This window comes from Nipponia nippon, unplaced genomic scaffold (assembly GCF_047370975.1).
Source record: "Nipponia nippon isolate SJK-2023a ecotype South Korea unplaced genomic scaffold, ASM4737097v1 scaffold_9, whole genome shotgun sequence".
NCBI classification, from domain to species: domain Eukaryota; kingdom Metazoa; phylum Chordata; class Aves; order Pelecaniformes; family Threskiornithidae; genus Nipponia; species Nipponia nippon.
The window spans coordinates 1,629,734-1,648,688 of NW_028262413.1; the positions used below are offsets into that span (position 1 = coordinate 1,629,734).

Here is an 18,955-nt window from a genome sequence, read left to right on the forward strand (position 1 = left end):
GAGGCCTTTCTGGATGGCTTAATGTCTTCTACAGGAAATTGCACTTAATGACCAAGGAAGTTTCAGTCCCATATTCCTAAAGGCCCAAGTCAGCATCAGATGCAAGACTAAGTTCTGGTGAAAAGGAACTGACTGAAATAAACCAAACAGTCATTATATGAAAATTACCTCTGATTAGCATCAAATTAACAATTTATCAATGATCCATGGATGCGAATCTTCGTATAATATCACCATTCCCCAGACCTCACAGTTCTCTGTATTGTACAGAGGCCGGCTTGTTCCGCTGGCAGAGAACGTTTGCAGCCAAATGCCAAGTCTCTGTATTTCTGTTCAGTTTTTCATCTGTTTATTCATATGAATATAATAAAGGAACACACAGCTCAGTTCTCGGAGATGATTCAACTTACTGAGGTGCCACCAAATACCCTCCTCCCTGCTCCAAAAGCATGCTGAATTGACTCACTCTGTGGCCACATGTCGCCTCTGAGAAAAGAGGGAGCAGGGCAGGACCACATCTTTCAGCAGCAGTCTTCTGTTACACTGGATTAGGTGTAATATGAAACTGCACTTTTAGAGAAAAGTAGATTTGTGATGCAAAGAAAATTATAAATTGCACGGAAGAGTCATTTTTCAATAAAAATTCTGTTGAACTAGAAATATTCCAAACCAACAACTGTACCCCCAAAGTTATGTATGTTTTATTCTTTAGCAGTAATTCAATAATTATTAATGTTTGATTTTAAAATAGTATTTTTCTGCATATAGGCATTTCATCTCAATCAACTATTAAAAATGCAAATCAAGATCCCCACAATGCAGTTTGAATAAATGCTAGAAGTGTTAATAAAGTAACATTTTTACAAAAGTTTCTCAGTTTTACTTCTAATCTCAACCCTTTCTTGTTACAGCACAATACTTCCCATCCAGACAGCTTGTCATTTTCCTTCTGCAGGGAAACACGGGGGGGAACAACCCTAGCCTGATTTAACAGTCTATTCTGAAATTCAACAGCATCCTGTGGCAATGTCTGCAAAATTAATCCTAGCACACTAAGGGACCCCTCACTGAGCATAACCTGCCTTAAACCCTTTCCCATTTAACTGAGGGAGAGCTATTTGCTCAAGCACTTCAGGATGACATCATTTGTTATTTGAGGCCAAAAGCTAAGGGTAATTAAGGCTAAAGAAAACGTTTTGAAGATTTTTGTAATTAAAATGCATAGAGACACTAGTAACAGATACCGTTTCAGAACAATAAGAACATGGCCGGAAGACTTAAAAAAAAAAAAATCATCTTACCATTGTGTAACCATTATGGAAGACGACTGGAAAGCACTTTGTCAATAGCACCTCATTCTACTCCCACTAAGGGGAACATACAAATAAAATACCAAGGCTGGAAGCATATGGAAATCGCAATCCTTGTTTATGCGATAGATACATAACAGTATTTCAGAGAAGAATTTTAAAACATTTTATAGCAAATTTACAAAAGAATCCACAGCGATTCTACAAGACTGGGCTAAAAATAAAGAGAGGAAGGGCCCTGTTCGGAACAACAATTGCTGCCAGCAGCCCTGCCTCTCAAACCAACAAACGCAAGGTCCTTTTTATCTACAGCGTGGCACATTCTTTTAAAACAAAAACTTGAAGCAGTTGGGTATCAGGATTGAGTTAGCTGCTGATTTTTTGAAAGAGTAAGATAAATATGCAGATAATAATAGACTGATCAAACACAACGAGCAAGATTTGTTATTACTTACACAGAAAGTTAATGCATGTTAATATAAGTTACAATAGATGATTATTATTTGTTTCTAATTTTATTATAATAGTAACAATCACTGAAAACACCACTCCTACTAAGTTGTAATTTTGATCAAACTTATTGCCCAGGACCATAGGTTTAAAAAGGAAACACTGGATCGGTTTTCTCATTTAAACAAGAACGTCTACAAGAAAAGGAGTTTTCCAGATAACTTACGTTTCACAAAAATACCTAGCCATAGCCAACTGCATTCTAAGGGCAATGCCGACACCTCATTAGAATGCTTCCCTATGACTTCCCTTCTCTGTCAACATGAATTAGAGCAATTTGCAATCATATTGTCAGATAGCCACATCCTGTGGCATAGAATAAGATGCTGTTCCGACTCTGAAGTGAGAGAATTGCACTTCACTGCATGCCTCGTATCCAAGTATCTATCTGGCAACTTACAAATATTTGAATCAAGAAAGAAATTAAGGTGGATACTATCACATTTTTTAATATTTTACCCTGACTGAACATTTTGAAATGCAAGACAGTGTTAAGAAATGCACGTGATTTAAACAGCACAAAGTCACTTCTTATCCCCCCGATGTGATAAAACAATGATAAATGAAAAGTCTGGTGGTAATAAGTGTTTCTGCACGGCAAACCTTTGCATTGCCAACGTTGTATTTATTATCACAGAAGAATTCTATTAGTAGATATTGTACCAGAAGTCATTCTGAGTTTTACACTCTAAGGGATGGGTTTTTTTAGAATTCCTGGCCACTTTGTCAACTGCTTTCTGGAATGCAAAAAGATTCTGCTATTATAAACTGACCATGTTGGGCAGTCGTATAAACACGTACTCATGAAAGCAGCCTAAATTTAGAGGCAAGATTTTAAAAGGCTGGCTACCCAAAACTGAATTCTTAAGGTAATAGCTAATTATTAATAAATGTTCAGACTATCAAAAATATTAAGCACCCACCAATTTTCACTAGGTTCAGTTCAATATTGACCATTCAGAACTTTTGAAAATCAGGCCCGACGTCAAGCATTTGTATGCACATACAATATAAATTTGGTCACAAATTTTGCACAATTAAAACAGGTCGTCACCTGCTGGCATTCAGTCTACCCACAGCCTAACTCATGACTGCAGGTTTTACTCAAAGTTAATTTAACATGTAGGACTGTAATTATAATATCAAGCCACAAGAGGGCAAAAGCAGCCCAGCATTTTTATAGGCATTTCAAATACAGACTGTTAGCACTGTACAGGATTTATGAATTTAAAGTCTGATTTAATATGAAAAAGCAAAGTGTTTAAGATGCAGCTAATATATAGCCAACAATCTTTAATGCAGAATATTTGATCTGCTGTCTTCTTAATTTCCTTACGATGGCATCATTCATAGAAACTGAATCCCAAGATATTTTGGAGTATAACTACAATTGATGCAATACAATTCTAAATATTGAGTGTAAAATCTATCATTAAAAGATATATATTAATTTTCATTTAATATATAGAGCATAATTTGGTTATACATAGATAAAAGACTGCCCCAGAATCTAGAAATTGTGGACAGGCACTTACCCCCTTAGAAGTAGTAAAATGAGATGGACTGGTAAAATAAAAATTTGGTGTTAAAAGTGCAAGAAAGGATTAGAGAAAAATACAGTAGAATAATTAAGTTGGTGCAAGGTTACAGATGATTTTTTTTAAAAGGTCACAATGAGAGAATGAGTTTGAAACATATGCTTACACATGCAATTTAAAACGGCAAATTCCCCAAATTTTATAGTGATTAAGAACAAGACTAATAACATAGATAACTTTTAATGAAGGGGACTATCTTATACCACCAGCTGACTTTTGTCCATTTTGCTCCAAATTGCACAGGAGTAAGGAAAATAGTGATAGGCTATACTCGTTGGGTTCTCCAGCCATCACAGTGGCAGAGGGAAACCTGGTTTAGGAGCTAGGAAAAAGAAAACATTGGACTGTAAATCCAAAAAGAAGGAATATGTATTTTCTCCCAATCCAGGTACGGCATCATGTTTACAGGCCACACATACAGAGCCTTACAACATCCCAAGCCAGATGACCATGCTTGAAAATTTGTATCAAAAGCATTACTTGTGCCCTGTTCGCATCAACAGACGGATATTCTGTTTGCTAAAGGCACTAGACTTTCCACCAACTGATTCACAACGTGGATTAAAACACACTTGAAAAATTTATCATTTCACTGCTCTTTTGTTCTACTTTGCTTTTGTTTTTAATTAAGGCACAGGCAATGCACCACTTGTTCTATCACTCTAATACTAGCACCATACCACGTTCATGTGATCAAATATAAAACATACATGGTGGTATGAAAGTCATCGGCAATTACACCACAACTACACCAAACCCTGCATATCCCTAAGCATTTTTGATCATGTTCTTGCCTCCTCAGCATCCTGCAAAAACAGCGATTAGAAGCAATTCAGTTTATTGCCTCTTCTAAACTCAACAAATATATGACTAGTTTTCTATTTTGCTAGTCAATCTAAAAAAGCAAAACTGTGCCATGCTAACACAGCACTTCCTATTTTCTGAGATTCTCCTGATTTGGTCAAAGAAAATACTGCTGGCCCATGCCAATATCGGCTTTGAGTGCCCAAAACAGAAAGACTGTTCTTCCACATTTTCTGTCTAGCCCTTCCCTCGTGTCATGCAAGGGACTATTCCCCCAGAAAGGATTCTAGAACTGATGGCTCTTCAACAGCCCTAGACTCCTCTCCCCACTAACAATCCCGCTTGCCCCTTATGACCACATGAACTTCCTTTGTGATGCAATCAGATGGGATCCTCCCCCCCCCCCCCCAAGATACTGAACAACCCCAGCTCCCCCTCACATAATGATCATCACTACTTTGTCTTTTTACTGTTCCATTATCAAATAAGTATATGAGATACTCTACATAGCTCTCATAAAAGTAACAGAATACGATTTCGAGTCAAGATGCATCCATGACATGAATAGCAGGACATGAAATAATAGTTTAGGTCAATCACCATTGTTCAAAAGTATTTTTGAAAATAAAATACCTTGTATTTCCCATCCAATTATGTCCATCCTTCAAAATTAAGGGACAAAGAGCATCAGCCTAACAACTGATAGGGAAACTAAGTCAATCCAAGGAATCAAAACAAAAGTTATTTTACAACCAATTTCTAAAAAGCTTTGGTTTTGTGATTACTAGTTAACCCTGAGAGTTAACCTCAACTGTTTAAAATTAGTTTAATTTCATGTTAGGCAAACTGAAGGTGTTTGCAAATGATTTTTCGCTATTTTTGTGCAAGTCTTTTGTTAAATCCAGTCATATAAATGCTGGGTGATTTTTCAAGCCACATTTCCTTTTAATAATGTTATGAACACAGTGTTAATCATCTTACATACAACTATAAAAGTCCTGGGCTTCGTTGCTTTAGAAGTATCTTCAATGCAAAACTTTGAACAACTAGAAAAATGTAGATGTACCCACGCACAGCAGGAAAATTATAACATACAGTTTGCTGGTGTGCTAGCTTGCTATTTGTAAGCATAGACTCGATAAACTAAATAATTGCAAATTCAAAGTTTTAAATGACAATTTAGTGAATGGTGTTCTAAATCTGGGCTTTCAATGCTAACATTGGTAATTTAAAGAGTAAGTTTCAAACTGTGCTTTTATATATGCTGCAAGTAATAGTATTACAGTGGAACTTTGGAAGCATTGGTTCTTTGGTATAAGTTAATTTGAATCTGCTTTTAGACCATGAGCATAGTTCATCTCTTTTGGACAGCACTGGGCATTGCTGAAGTTTGTGGTTAGAAAAAAACTTTTAAGATAGAGACCCTAATTAAGTACAGAATGTCAATTTAAAACGAATCATTATGCAGCCCAGCATCGTGATTAGGGTCACAGGCACTGGACCTATTTCAGGAAAGCACTACTAGAGCGTGTAAGTGCCATTACAGTCAACGACAGAAGTCCATTATCAACCTGGCCCTAGCCTAAATTGTAGCTGTTGATGGATCTTGACCTAACAGCTTGCCAATATTAAGAGTGAGAACTCTTACAACTAGCCAGTTTTTTTCTAGAACAGTTTTTCCACTATCCTAGCAAATTTATCAGCTTATCGCTGGGTCAAATGATCACTGGAGCCAAGGCAAGGCAACATGGCTGGAAGTAAAGGAGGTTGTAGCTTCACAAAGCTTAAGTCAGAATGGGAAGCAAGCAGATTGAGACTTTTCTGGTCATAGTTCTGAAGGGTTGATAAAAAACAGAAACACCGCAAGGCAAAGTATGAAATCTGGTCCCGCTCCAGTTTTGCTTTGCAGCATGCATGGTGGCCTCTTCTGACAGTCTCATCCACTATCATTATTTAGACTGGCTGTGCCTAGACAGATAACACAGTGTATTGCATGGATTACCAGACCAGCCCAGAAAGCTGCATATTATCAGGAAGTACAAGACTAGAAAATCCTGTGAAGTCCAGGATAATATTTTTTAAAAGATAGAAAAAAAAAAATCAGCTGTATTTGAGAAAGCAATGGCCACAACTTAAACCCATGCTGGTCAAAGTAGGTGTAAGTGTAACGTTAGAGGTTCTCCTTTAACTTGTCGATGCACTTACTTTGGGAAGAACAAGCTAAGCCAAGATGAAGCAAATAATGCAATTATGCTATTAAACTTTTTGCCCCTCAGCACTATGTGGGACACTCGGTACGTTACCCCAATCATCCTTCTGGTAACATTCGCTAATTGAGAGCTGGCTACCAGGGCTGATGCTATTATTATTCCGCTATTATTCTACTCCTTCTCTCAAATTGCTTTGTCAGACTTCCGTCACTTGAGACAAGTTCCATTATAAGAGACATTAGGTGTATTTAGGTATTTGCCAGATAATAGAGCAAGGTTCTTAGGCATCAATCTGTACAGATTAGTCTAATCTGTTGCTGCTGGAAACCTTGTTTCCAGCAGTAAAGTAGACAATAGTTTCAAATTACCTGCAATAAGGTTAAGCTACGGGCAATATATGTTTTGAGGTGAGAAGAAAAACAAAATAGAACTCATGCATTCCCAATTTTGTCTTTACCTTTACCAGATCAGGTAGGTATCTGAATTGAGATTCCAATTTCTCTAAAAACTATTGCTAATGGATTTGGCTCCATTTAAATTGCTTTATTTGTGAATGTTCTCTTAAGTATTTTTGAATGCAGGACACAACAGAAGTTCAGTTAGTAATATTATTTCCTAAATCCAACAAAGCATGAATAATTAACATTTCAGTATTGGATAAAAGTTTGTTATTTTCACACTAAAATAGGATGTCCAGGAGAAAAGTGAAATAATTCAAGATTTTAGAGATTCTATAAAAATGATGGCAATGAGCCCATGAAGTTAGACACAAAATGGCGAATACCTGTAGTCTGGTTCTAAAGTAATGCAGCTTTTCAGTAATGTTTTTCAGAAAAATATAGAAATGGTTTTTATTTAAACTCTTATATCTCAACCTATCATCCAAAATATCAGCTAAGGACTGAAGTCAGATCATCCTTCCCTTTACCTTTTCCTAATATGAGACTACATAAAATTAAGTTTTTTCTGTCATCCCCTTTCTCAAGCTTACCTTTCATTCTATAGGACAGCAGATATCATGGATACAAGCATCAAGAAAGGAAGAGCAATACTTGGTTTGTTCATGATAACAGGTACAATGTTATCTCGTAAAATCCTAAACTAATGGCGTTTCGTGATACCTTGCAAACATTCAGCAAAGCTACCGTAAATCATCCATTATAACAGCTGAAATGTATAGAGATGTCGTAAGAAAGAACACAAACTGAAGGAAAAGCAGAGCATGTTAGAAAAGATATAGGAATCAAAAACTGTCTGGAAGCAGAGAGGGCTTTACAATTTTAACACCTACCTCTTCTAGAAACTATACTACATTGAAAGTAACATGCCAGAAAAAAAAAATCCGTTGTCATTTTATTATTATTAAGCAAGAAAGCGCAAGTGAAGAACAATCTAACTGTAACTGCACTAATAAATACTACAAGGATCTCTGGATTTTTCCCCCTTTTTTGCAATTTACATTTAGCCTATATTAACAACGACACGCTGACTTCTGTGTCCTCAGTGTCCTGACTTCAGAGAAGCCAAGTGTCAGACTGTGAATGACTCGGCCTGGTGGCTAAGGTGTGTAGATTGAAGACTTTGGCTCCAATTCTTCCTCCAGTGAATATCAAAGTACATTGTATAAAGCAAAACTGTTTCCACAAGAAATCTGGAAACCGACATCATAACACGTAATAGCTCAGTGGCTAGGCATTCCTTCAGTGTGGGATAGTTAGTCTGAGATCTAGACTCTGAATTAAATAAAATCAATTTGAATGTCATAAGCACTCACATCATTTCTTCTCCCTAGTTTTCAGAATTTTTCCCTATGTTCTTTTTTTTTACATCAGATAAAATGATTCAGTTCAATTTTTTGACCACTGTAAATATAGTTTTGGTTCAAAATAAAACTTATTTTTCAAGTCACCCAAGCGGGAAAAACCAATTAACAAAGCTCTGTGTCTAAATTCTTTGGGATTTACTGGTTCTTTCAGATTTATAGATTGAAATATCATTTAAAGTCAGTGCTTCAGCTGAAGCATGAGCCCAACACAAAATGATCTTTTGTATGTGCAGCTGGGCCCATGTAGGATATACAGATATATATATATATAGTAAGTAACACAGCCTGAAGTCTCAGTGAAGGACACCAGCACTTCAAGCAAGTGCTTAAAGCTCTGCTGAACAAGGAACAGCGTAAACCCATACTTAGAATGTTTTCCTACATCATGGTTGTGAAGAGTTGTTTTTTTTGTATAAGGCTCTCCTTATGCATATTGACTTCAGGCTGAGTATCAAATACGAAGATAATTAACTTTCATGTACTGTCTGATAAAAATGAATTCAACACCCTAAAATTAATGGCAATGATCTGGAGATCTGGTCTGGTCCCAACTGATTTGATCCTGTGAAATACTGCATTCTGTCATTAAAAGATAATGAGGGTAACTTCCATAACTGGAACACTTATACTGACAAGAGAGGAGATATCCAAGGTGAAGCATTAAATAGGCAAATATCCTAAATTAATTAAAATACGATATAAAAAGAGATTATAGTTTGCAGCTTCTTTTCACCAAACAATTGTTCAAACTGAACAGTCAGTTGAGTACTAGCCCTTCCATTTGAGATACCTTTTTCTAAAAATTATGTTCTTTATGAAAACTATCCTACTCTTTATAAATTTAAATTCCAATGTAACGCACAACCTGTTTCAGGTAGCAAAATCTATTTTGCATATTCCAGACTTTAAACAGACTTTTTTTTAAAACCATGAAGCTTTGTTAAGTCGCCTTCAGTTAAGCTGCAGTAATTCGTACTAGCTGAAAATCTTGTGCAACCTAGGGTCTGGATTTTTTTTAACTGCAAAAATATGTAAGCTTTTCTGAAAATACTTGTTAATATATATGAAAAGTTCACTTTTCCCACAAAAAGTAGATTATAATAATACTTCAAGTATTTACAGTTTATTTGAATGAAGATTACCATAATCTTTCAAATCTGGGGATAAAACCATAATTAATATATCATTACTTAATACAAGTTATGAAAATTCCAGTAATTCGTGTTCTACTGTAGTACCGTAACAGTAAACCATCCTTCTTTCTACTCTAGCAGGCTGGAGGTGAAAGTATTTTTCACCATTAGAAACTGAGATTCTCGGTGTGATCTTTTCAGCTTTGCACGACGGTTCTGGAACCAGATCTAAAATTGAAAGAAAAGGCATGCTTTTCAGAAATATAGCACTGTAAGCAGAATAAGCTTTGAAACTTAAAAATATTCACACAACTTCACGGTATTTTGTATACTCACAGTAGTTTGGAAGTTCAATACAAATTTAAGATCTGCAGGTGATGGCATTTTTTATTGCAGATTATTGCTACCTGCAATAATTTTAATACCACAGACGAAGAAAATAATACCCCCAGCTTAACTGGAAAACGAGGACCAGCTTCACTGTAATGAATATAAAAACTAATATGAACTTCAGTGATGCTGAATCAGATCCTGGAAGATGCTGAGCATCTGGAATTCCCACATGAGTCTTAAGGTGTTATTTCTTCAGCTGCTTAATTAATCTCAGCATCAACCTTCCCATCAACCCCAATATGAGACTTGCATCAAAAGCTTAATAAACATCAAGGTGAGGCCCAAATTCGAATGTTTATGGTATGCTTCTTATCACATTAGACTACTGGGAAATCAATAACTAAAATCCCCAAGTAGATTTTGCTTTTGGCCAGATGAAGACATAGGCTCAAACACTGGTTTCACACACGTATGCTCTACTGACAGTCTCACAAAATACCTAGACATTCATACAAATTATTTCAATATTTGTTTCAAATTTGTGTTTCAAATGTGGTGACAAGCCTATAAACATGATTTTAAAATGTGGAAGCAAATGATCGATTTCTGCACATGCTAACTAGAGATTAACAGAGCAGATATCATGGAAATATTATAGTGATGAATACCTCATCAACACTATGGAAGAAGGTTTAAGATTTCAGAAGGAATTCAATGGCTTCTATTTCACAAATCACTGAAGGCATACCACATGTACAAATGTACATTGGTTTAAACTGAGATTAATAAAATTACTGCTACTGCTGTGAAACTACTCATTTATATAACCACAGAGTACATAGAGATGGAATTACAGAAAAGTTCAAATAAATTTTTAATTACCTGGATCCTGTCTTCATCTAAATCTAATTTGCGAGCTAGCTCTTCTCTAATATCAATGCCAGGGTAGGAGTTCATTTTAAAAACATTTTCCAAGACATCAATCTGAGGAGATTAAAACACAGTTGTTGAATAGTTATCACTACCTTCAAAGAAGTAAGAAAGAAAATAAATACAAAGAACAGTTTAGTTTGTTCAACAGGAGACTTCCCAGCAGTGTTTGCACAATTCTGATTCCATGCAGAAACACAGGTCTGCTGAAATTAGCAACATTACCATTAATTTACACTAGTTCCTGATTACATTTCTCTCTGCAGAGGTACATCATACTGAATTAGTCAGCTGTTGTAGGCTTCTACCAACATTTTACTAAACTACGTTGTTATTAATTTATTGAATATTAAGAAAATCCCTACCTGGTTTCTAGTGAATGCAGTTCTTGGTCTTCTACCCCTGTACCAGCTCAATTCCCGTTTGAAAGATAGCCTTTCAGTGACTGAAAAATATTTTTCACATTTCAAAACTCTTTCCTCTTGCACTGGATTACTGTTAGCATGAAATAATTGATTTTCATAGCAAACAACAGGGATTTGCAGATGAGTATTACTGTCATCACCTAAAACTAGAAAAAGCAAGCAAACGAGAGCTTCAGTTTACTGGTTTTCAATAGAAACATGAAAATATATACATTTTTAAAGGAGTAAAAGCTTGAAAGGTTACAAAGCAGACTGCTGACTTACCCAAGTTGGTGCATGCATCAGTCCACGGTCTGTGAGGTTTCACAGCTGGAACGACATCTTTTTTCTGCTCCAGTCCCAAAATACTTTCAATGGAAAACGAGCACTGTGTCGTCTTATTTTCTACAAAACCAGACATTTTCTGAAGATTCTGAGACGCTGATGAATTAGCAGCACATAGCGATGTACTTGCCATGCTTTCACCTTCAGCCAGCATAGCATCTATACTGTAATTGCATTTCTCCACAAGTCCTCCTTATAGCTATGTTGACAAGGGGGCTGGATTTGCAACGTCATTAATTAAAATCTTTTATTAGAAAGTTTTAGCATGTCAATGAAAACTCTCCCACCAAGAGGTACGAGGAGTTAATTGTTTATTTGTTTGCAAGTAATTAGCAACTAATGGTGACACTAGGGGGGCCACCAAGAGGGACAAAAAGTGTTATCTCTCCTAACCAGAACATCGACTTAACTTTCTCAAAAGAAGCTGTGCACAAATATAGTACTTCTCTTTTATTTGAAATCATTAATGTATAAAATCAGGTTTTTTAAAAACTTTATACTCTAATGGACTCCACTTACCTAAACATAGCAGCATGATAGGAAACCAGTCAAGTAATAAGTAATCTCATTTAAGTGAATTTCCTTCCAAGGAAATTTAAAAAATAATCTCTTAATGCTATTAGGGTAATCCCGATGAAAATGCCTCTGTTTTTTCATATGCATATGTAATGGTGAACGTGGTCAATAAAACAACAATAGCTTTTGGCATAAGGTGCTGTGCAGTGGGTTGGCAACGTTGTCAAAGCTCAGTGTAATTGCCTTCCAAGTGCCTGGATTAGTTAACAGGAACAGTTGCACCAACTATTTTAAATAATTCATGCATTCATTTTTCTTATTAAAATAACTTTGTTGCAGCTTTTTTGAAACATACCATATGTGAAATTCCCTCATCATTCTGGACAACATAAAAACAAAACTTAAAGTAATAGATGCAGTACACTCAAATTTACTGGTTTAAAAACATCCTTTTACTGCTAGATATTCCTCCCTTCTTGTAGTTTATAACCAATAGAAATTTATTTAAATCCTACGGAGCAAACACTTAAAATGACCAACTATCAAGAGTAATGGGGAGAAAGGAGGTAAAGGTTTTGTAATGAAGTTCAAAGTTTGAAAAGATAATTCTGATTTCATGCATTATAAAGAAAGTACCAACTATAATATTGTTATATTCAAGATCATCTGTCAGCCACATAGCAGTTTACATGTCATGTTCAAAACCAGCCTTTGGTTCAGGATAACCTCTCTACAGAGATCCCTCCTTTTCTTATTTTGGACAAAGCTTTATTTTAGAACATGCAAAAAATGAGAACAGCATTTTAATTTCCGGATGCAAAAGTTACCCCTCTTAAATAAAACCTTTGATTTGGAGACATAACGTAGGAGCACATGCGCACGTAGGACTATGTGCCTTTAGAGGAAAAATCCGGCCCTCTATTTTTTCTTGTTTTACCATTTTTTCTCAGAGTAGTTTATTCTGTGTAATCAATCCCATTCACATGGCTAACAACTCATACTAAGGAAATAAACAGTACCTCCACTTCGATTTTCTCTACATTTGTAAACAACCCAAGACTAATCTTTTGGAATAGACATAAGCAGGAAAACTGCTAAGGAAATGGCACAGCCTAGAATTGACAATACTGTGTGAGGGAGGTTCTACAGAGAAAAAGGCAATCCATATGTGGCTTTATATCAGAAAGACGTTCAGCTGAAGAATGTTGACTTACTGGACTGGCTTTGTGTTGTGCAATGAGATTGCTGTCAAACCAAACTATCAAAAAGAGTGACAGTTCAAGACGTGATCTTACCAAGGACACCTTATCAGCACGTATCAATGGATCCTGAAGTGGCATCAATATAACTGCAATGACCGCCTGCAAGCTAAGCTCCAACCACCATTTAACAGCCTCAGCAACCACGACGTGTAGACACACAAAAAAGCCATAAGGACCTATGTATGAAACCACTGCTGGCTGGGATATTTGGTGAACTAGAGGTCAGTGGGAAGCAGTGTTAAGCAAGGGCCTTACAGCCCTTTGTTTCAGTACAGCTGTTCCCAACAAGGCAACCTGTGACCTTATCAAAGCAACAGGACTCCTTTTCTTGACTGCAGGCAGTTATTTTGCATATTCAAACTGCACACCAGGTCCAGAGGTTACTAAAGAGATAATGCAAAGCCTCTTATATAGCAGTGATCGGTAGGTCAGCTTTCTGCCTCTACAGTCTCTACACAGAACACCAGTTTAAAAAAAAAAAATAAAAATTCCCACAGAACACATTAAGTCAAAAAGAAAACAATACATCTCCTTCAGTACTGAACTTGGAGCTGCTTACTGATTTCTCTATCCCAAAGAGGTTAAAAGCACAAGCACTGATAGAGAGACAGCCTCTTGAATCCAGAAACTAATGCTGACTTTAATAATACAAAAAAACTCTTAATGATTATAATGTGCTAGTGTCCAAATACAGCCCACTATGTTTTTTTTAAAGAACTTAAAAATACCAACACAAGCACTGATACAAAACACATTTCAGAAAATACTTATTTCTCCTGGATGAATATGAATTCAATTAACCTGAGGCACACAGCTGAGAGACAGATTACCACATGCTTCAAGTCCCAAAGGGGTAAATACCTTCCTAGGTGTTCTCTTCAGGAAGCTATCAAGAACTATCAATAAAGTCAGGCATATGTGGTGGTAAGAGAGACATTTATAAGAGGCATGTCTTTTCCCAAAGCTAACCATTCTGTTAACCAAGTAATTAATAACTTATTTCTGGTCTCTCTGAGATTGTGGAAGATGGAAAAAAACTTTTTCAGGGTAGTCTGCTTTTAACTCCCAGTTGGAAACACTCATTCTTTCAGGGTTTTTTAATGACTTTTCAGGGAAGAGAGATTTTGGTAGCTCTCAAAAAGAATTTTCATAAAATAGGCCAAAACCAGTCAACACATTTGCTAGGCACAGGTCAGAAGCTCATCAAATACTGCCATCTGGTGTTGAGGCTTGCCCAGCTGTTAAGTTCGTTCAACAATGTTATCCGAGTAAGAAACTGTGTTATTATTAAAATAATCATATTACATTCATTTGCTCAATGTTGAATTGACTCGGACCTGGAGACTGCAATGCGGTCACTGAAACATATCAACATGCTTGTTTTTAAACAGTTCATGGCTGCAACTGCGTATAGGACCAGGAAGCACCAATTCAGAAGTTCACAAGGTAGATGCTCACACTATGCTCTCTAATTTCCGAGAAATTCAGTGAAATTGAAACACCATATATCTAAGAGACCTTTATAATGCTAATGCAGCTCCATATAACTGTTTATAAAATTTTCACAAGAAAAGAGAACTTATTCTAAAGATAAGAAGCCTGCATTATACCAAAATTCCATTCTATCCCTGGATGTATTCAAGGTCAGGTTGGATGGGCTTTGAGCAATCTCATCCAGTGAAAGATGTCCCAAAGGGGCATTGGAACTAGATGATCTTTAAAGGGCCCTTCCAACCCAAACCACGATTCTAAAACAACATATACGTAGAGATAAATCTTCTGGAAAGTTTGGCTGAAGGTCTAGCATTCAAATGTTACTAGATTTCTTTGAACAGAAGCTTGCTTAGTTGTAGAAGAAAGCTATTTGTTTATCAAGGTAAACAGTCAACAAACCTTTCCGTAAGAAATGAGGCCGAAAATGTATTTTCCACAAGGCAGAACACAAAGTTTTAGATTCAAGAATACCCGATAGTAAAGAACCAGATTAAGTTTCCAGGAATTCCCACTGAAAGTGTAATTAGACCTTGAGCCTTCGCTCAAAAACTATATTTGATTATTTTGGCCCTTAGAAATGATCCATACTTCCCTTGCAACCCATATGAAATTACCTATAGAGTTTCAGCTTAATACTGTTGTAGGGGTAATTAGAGCAACACAACAAACATTAAGTTGAAAATCCTAAGTAATCAATAATAGCAGAAATCAGTGCTCCTTGGATATGCAAATCCAATCCTCTTAAAGCATCACATACTTGATGAGGCAGCAAACTAATCTCCCTTTCAGATTTTGCACCACTGTTTTTTGCCCAGGGCCAGTAGAGTTCATCTGTTTAGTAGATGAAGCTCTTGTTCTTTAGAGATGTGAAGCCTCTAAGGACCCTGTTTATACCAGCTGACGAGACCACACCAAGAGTTCTTGGTGATTTGGTGTGAAACCCCAACGCTTACGGTTGCTACCTTTTGCCATTGTCACCCATTGCTACTCCACTGCCAGGTCACCTTTCACAATAGCCTAGGCAATATTTTCAGCTTTTCAAAATGGCAGAAACGGTATATGTAATCTTTCTTGATTACTTATCACACTCACAAAAATTGCCTTTCATCTCACCTTTACCACAGCTTCTTTACCCAGCTGCACCAGTATTTCACCACCTCAGATATTCTGCTGCATGTAGCTCCCTTTCAAAAATGTTTTGAACACGAATAACAAAGATTATATTCAAAGTCAACTTCAAAACGCAGAAGGTTTTGGTTTTTGTTTTTTTTTTAGGCAAGAATACCTCAAAACTGTTAACTCCAATTTTTTCAAAACATGACTAAAAGCAGTTAGCTATTTCCTGGCTGAAGTAAAAGCTATTTTGACCCAGGGAGATTAAGTGAACACAGATAAATTCAAGGTAAATCCAAGGGTGGCACTAGGAAAAGTCTGAGAAACAGTGTGTTAAACAGTGCGTAACATGCTAATAAAGCCTACCTCATCCAGACAGCCGCTTTCACCCTCCAGCAGAGGCAAAACGTTCTCTCCATTAGGGGACACATCTGGAATCCTCTAAAGACCTGTTGGCTGCTCTTCTCCCTGTTTACATAGTGCGAAGTGTTAGTTCCCCACATTTTTAAGGCCTCTTAGTAAGAATTTTGCAGAAAGAAAAAAAAAGAAAAAACACAAAAACACAAATCCAAAACCCCAAACAAGCAAAGAAATAAATCACACACTAACAAAAAGCCTACAATGCTGAAAAAAGTGTAACACTAAAAACACACTTATTAAAGGGTTCAGAGGGATTCTTCAGTTCATTATTATTGAATCTCATCTGTTGCTGTCAAATTCGTATCTCAAAACTTTTGGATGCCTTCTAACATTTGTAAAAAATGTACACAAAAGGTAAGAACAAGACTAGCAAGATCTTACAGAATGCTTCAACATAAGGCATCTATTTTAAAAGCTGACTACTAATTCAAAGAAGCCCTGGTATACTACAAAATTATTAGAAAGGCCCTCCTCTTGCTACAAAAGCAAACTGAATCATTAAACTGAATTGCTAAGATCAACAGAAACAAGACACATTTTTATGGTACAGGCCAGCTGAAATCCCAAAGCACATTTCTACATATTAAAGATATATTTGTTAGTGTTTTGGTTTTTCTTCTAGAAAACATGTAATTCTCAAAGAGCTGTTCTCTGTTCATAACAGCTCAAGAACTGTTTTTTTTCCTCTGCCACTTACAGCTGTAAATATACAAAGCTAAAACCAATTCCGTTTAAAGTTACTACCTTCCTGAATTTTGCTAGGGAAATGCATCTTATAGTACAAAACAGAGAGCATTTCATACAGAAGACTGCTGTAAAACTCAAGTCACAAGTTAACTGATTTCAAAACCAGAAAACTATGCACATATATATAGGTCATGAACCAATGCTAGTGTTCTGTCAAATAATAGTTACAGATGCAAGACTTAGTCTTTAAAATCCCTCGTAAGACAACTCTATATTATTACCATCATATGACAGGGCAAGAGAGCAGTGGTGTGACAGGTGAGTCACCAGCTGAGCTGGACGTACTGACTGAACCGAGCTGCAACTTTGAAATTTCCTCACTGCTCCCTACAAAAAACCCCAAACCAAACAACTCCCCACACACCTCAAAAATCTTTCATTGTTTGTACTTTAACACCAGCCTTTTCCTTTATCTCCTTTTAAAGGTAAAACATGATCTGATCCAACGTAAAGAAAGGTCTCCATAGCAAGACTGCACAATAGTTAATCATTTGCTCTGCTGGGTGACTTCGTGTACTTTCTAATCTGGTTTTATACTAAGTTCACCTGGCCCCAAAAAGGCAAAACCAGCAAGGGAACAGACTTTTTTTTTTTTTTTTTTTTTTTAGCTGTAACAATAAATGTACCTAAAAAGTTACCGATCATCTATTAAAATGCAGAAATGAAATATCATGAAGTAATTTCAGAGTTGAACCAGTTTGGAAATTCAAATACACTGTACAATTTGGTTTTGCTTTTGTTAGTTTTAAGAGTGAGAATTTTATGCAGCCTCTTGTTTGACACATGGTACATTTTAATCTGTTTTTAAAGGAATGGAAATTTAGATGGACGTTCTTGATTACCCATTTGTACATACTGTACGCCTCCTAAGAGGCCTACTCTTAAAATATGAATTGCTTAACCTGCAGGAATAGTTCCAAGTATGATAACTTTGGTCAAAACATACTAAACACAGAGGGCAAGTCAAGAATATGCTCTTTTTTAAACAGTGCACAATGATCTGGTTCAATTCCAGCGAGCCCTCACAGTAGTTTTAAGCATTTAAAATTGGTCACCAATCTATAGCACCAAGCTTATCCAGTCTAAGAAAGCAGGGGGTCCATTAGGACTGATCATACTCTTGCTTCTGAAGGGGAAAAAACTGTGGTCAGCAAAGTTTTTGGTTTTAAGCCACAAGCAGGAACACCAGGTCCTCAGCTGAAGCTATCACTTGATAACAAAAAACACTAGGTAGTTAGGGATAGAAATACTTTCTTGATAAAAGCCCCAGTGGATGGTGGAGACGGACATGACAGGGATAAAGGGAGACTGCTCAAAAGGGATGCTCCAGGTAACATCAAGAGAGCACAAGAGATGCTTCCATCACAACAGGGTCACGACAGCGTTAGTCCCACTGTGGTTTTGCCCCCAAGAGCACTGTCGGTCTGTTCTGAGAAGTCAGCAACAGCCAGAACAAACAGGGCTAGGAAGACACGCTGATCTGTAACACGGAGCATATGTTTCTGCAAACGCGAAAAGAAAAGAAAAAAAGTTTTCTTGCTTTTTCTCAGTAACTTCGCTCCGCAACCCTCACCTGCCGGCGGCACCGCCGGACAGCCACCTCAGCGTGGAAACGCCCCTGGCTGCCTCCGCCCCCACTCACCTCCCCGGGCTGGGGGCGGCCCGACGCAGCGGGCGAGGGGCCGCTCTCCCGAGAAGCGGGACCCGCTCCGACCGCCAAGAGGCCCCTCTCCGCTCCTCATCTCACTGGCGGGGCAGGAGGAGGAGGAGGAGGCTGCCGCTGCCCCGGCGAGTCGCCCTTCGCTCTGCCCCGCGGCGGGCAGCCGCCCGGGCGAGCGGCGGGAACAGCGGCGCAGAGGCGCGACGCCACCTCAGGGCGCCAACGGCCCCACGCGCGCCTGTAGGCAGACAGATGGACCCGCTCGCCAATAACAAGCTGGCCAGCCGGGGTGGGCGAACCAATAGGAAGGCCAAGCGGGCAGCGTGGGCGGGACATCCGGC

The 18,955-nt window shown here is 37.5% G+C and overlaps 2 protein-coding genes across 3 annotated transcripts in view; both read right to left on the bottom strand.

The window, feature by feature from the left end:
- The window catches only part of IL17RD (interleukin 17 receptor D), a 70,760-nt gene extending 54,545 nt beyond the window's left edge, over positions 1-16,215 (bottom strand). Inside the window, exon 1 of the mRNA XM_087744987.1 lies at positions 16,154-16,215. The gene's annotated coding sequence lies outside the window, so the exon portion shown is untranslated. The remainder of the gene's footprint in view (positions 1-16,153) is intronic.
- HESX1 (HESX homeobox 1) lies at positions 9,365-18,915 on the bottom strand. 2 transcript variants are annotated; one of them, XM_087744998.1, is made up of 6 exons: positions 18,597-18,915; positions 16,154-16,255; positions 11,343-11,618; positions 11,019-11,224; positions 10,606-10,707; positions 9,365-9,618 (listed from the first exon to the last, which is right to left on the bottom strand). In XM_087744998.1, exons 3-6 carry the CDS (start codon positions 11,554-11,556, stop codon positions 9,520-9,522), a joined length of 621 nt encoding a protein of 206 aa, XP_087601124.1. In that variant the 5' UTR covers positions 11,557-11,618; positions 16,154-16,255; positions 18,597-18,915; the 3' UTR covers positions 9,365-9,519. The 2 variants fall into 2 exon arrangements, with proteins under 2 accessions (XP_087601124.1, XP_087601126.1); XM_087745000.1 differs by having other exon boundaries at positions 18,528-18,915.
- Between the last annotated feature and the right edge of the window lie 40 nt (positions 18,916-18,955).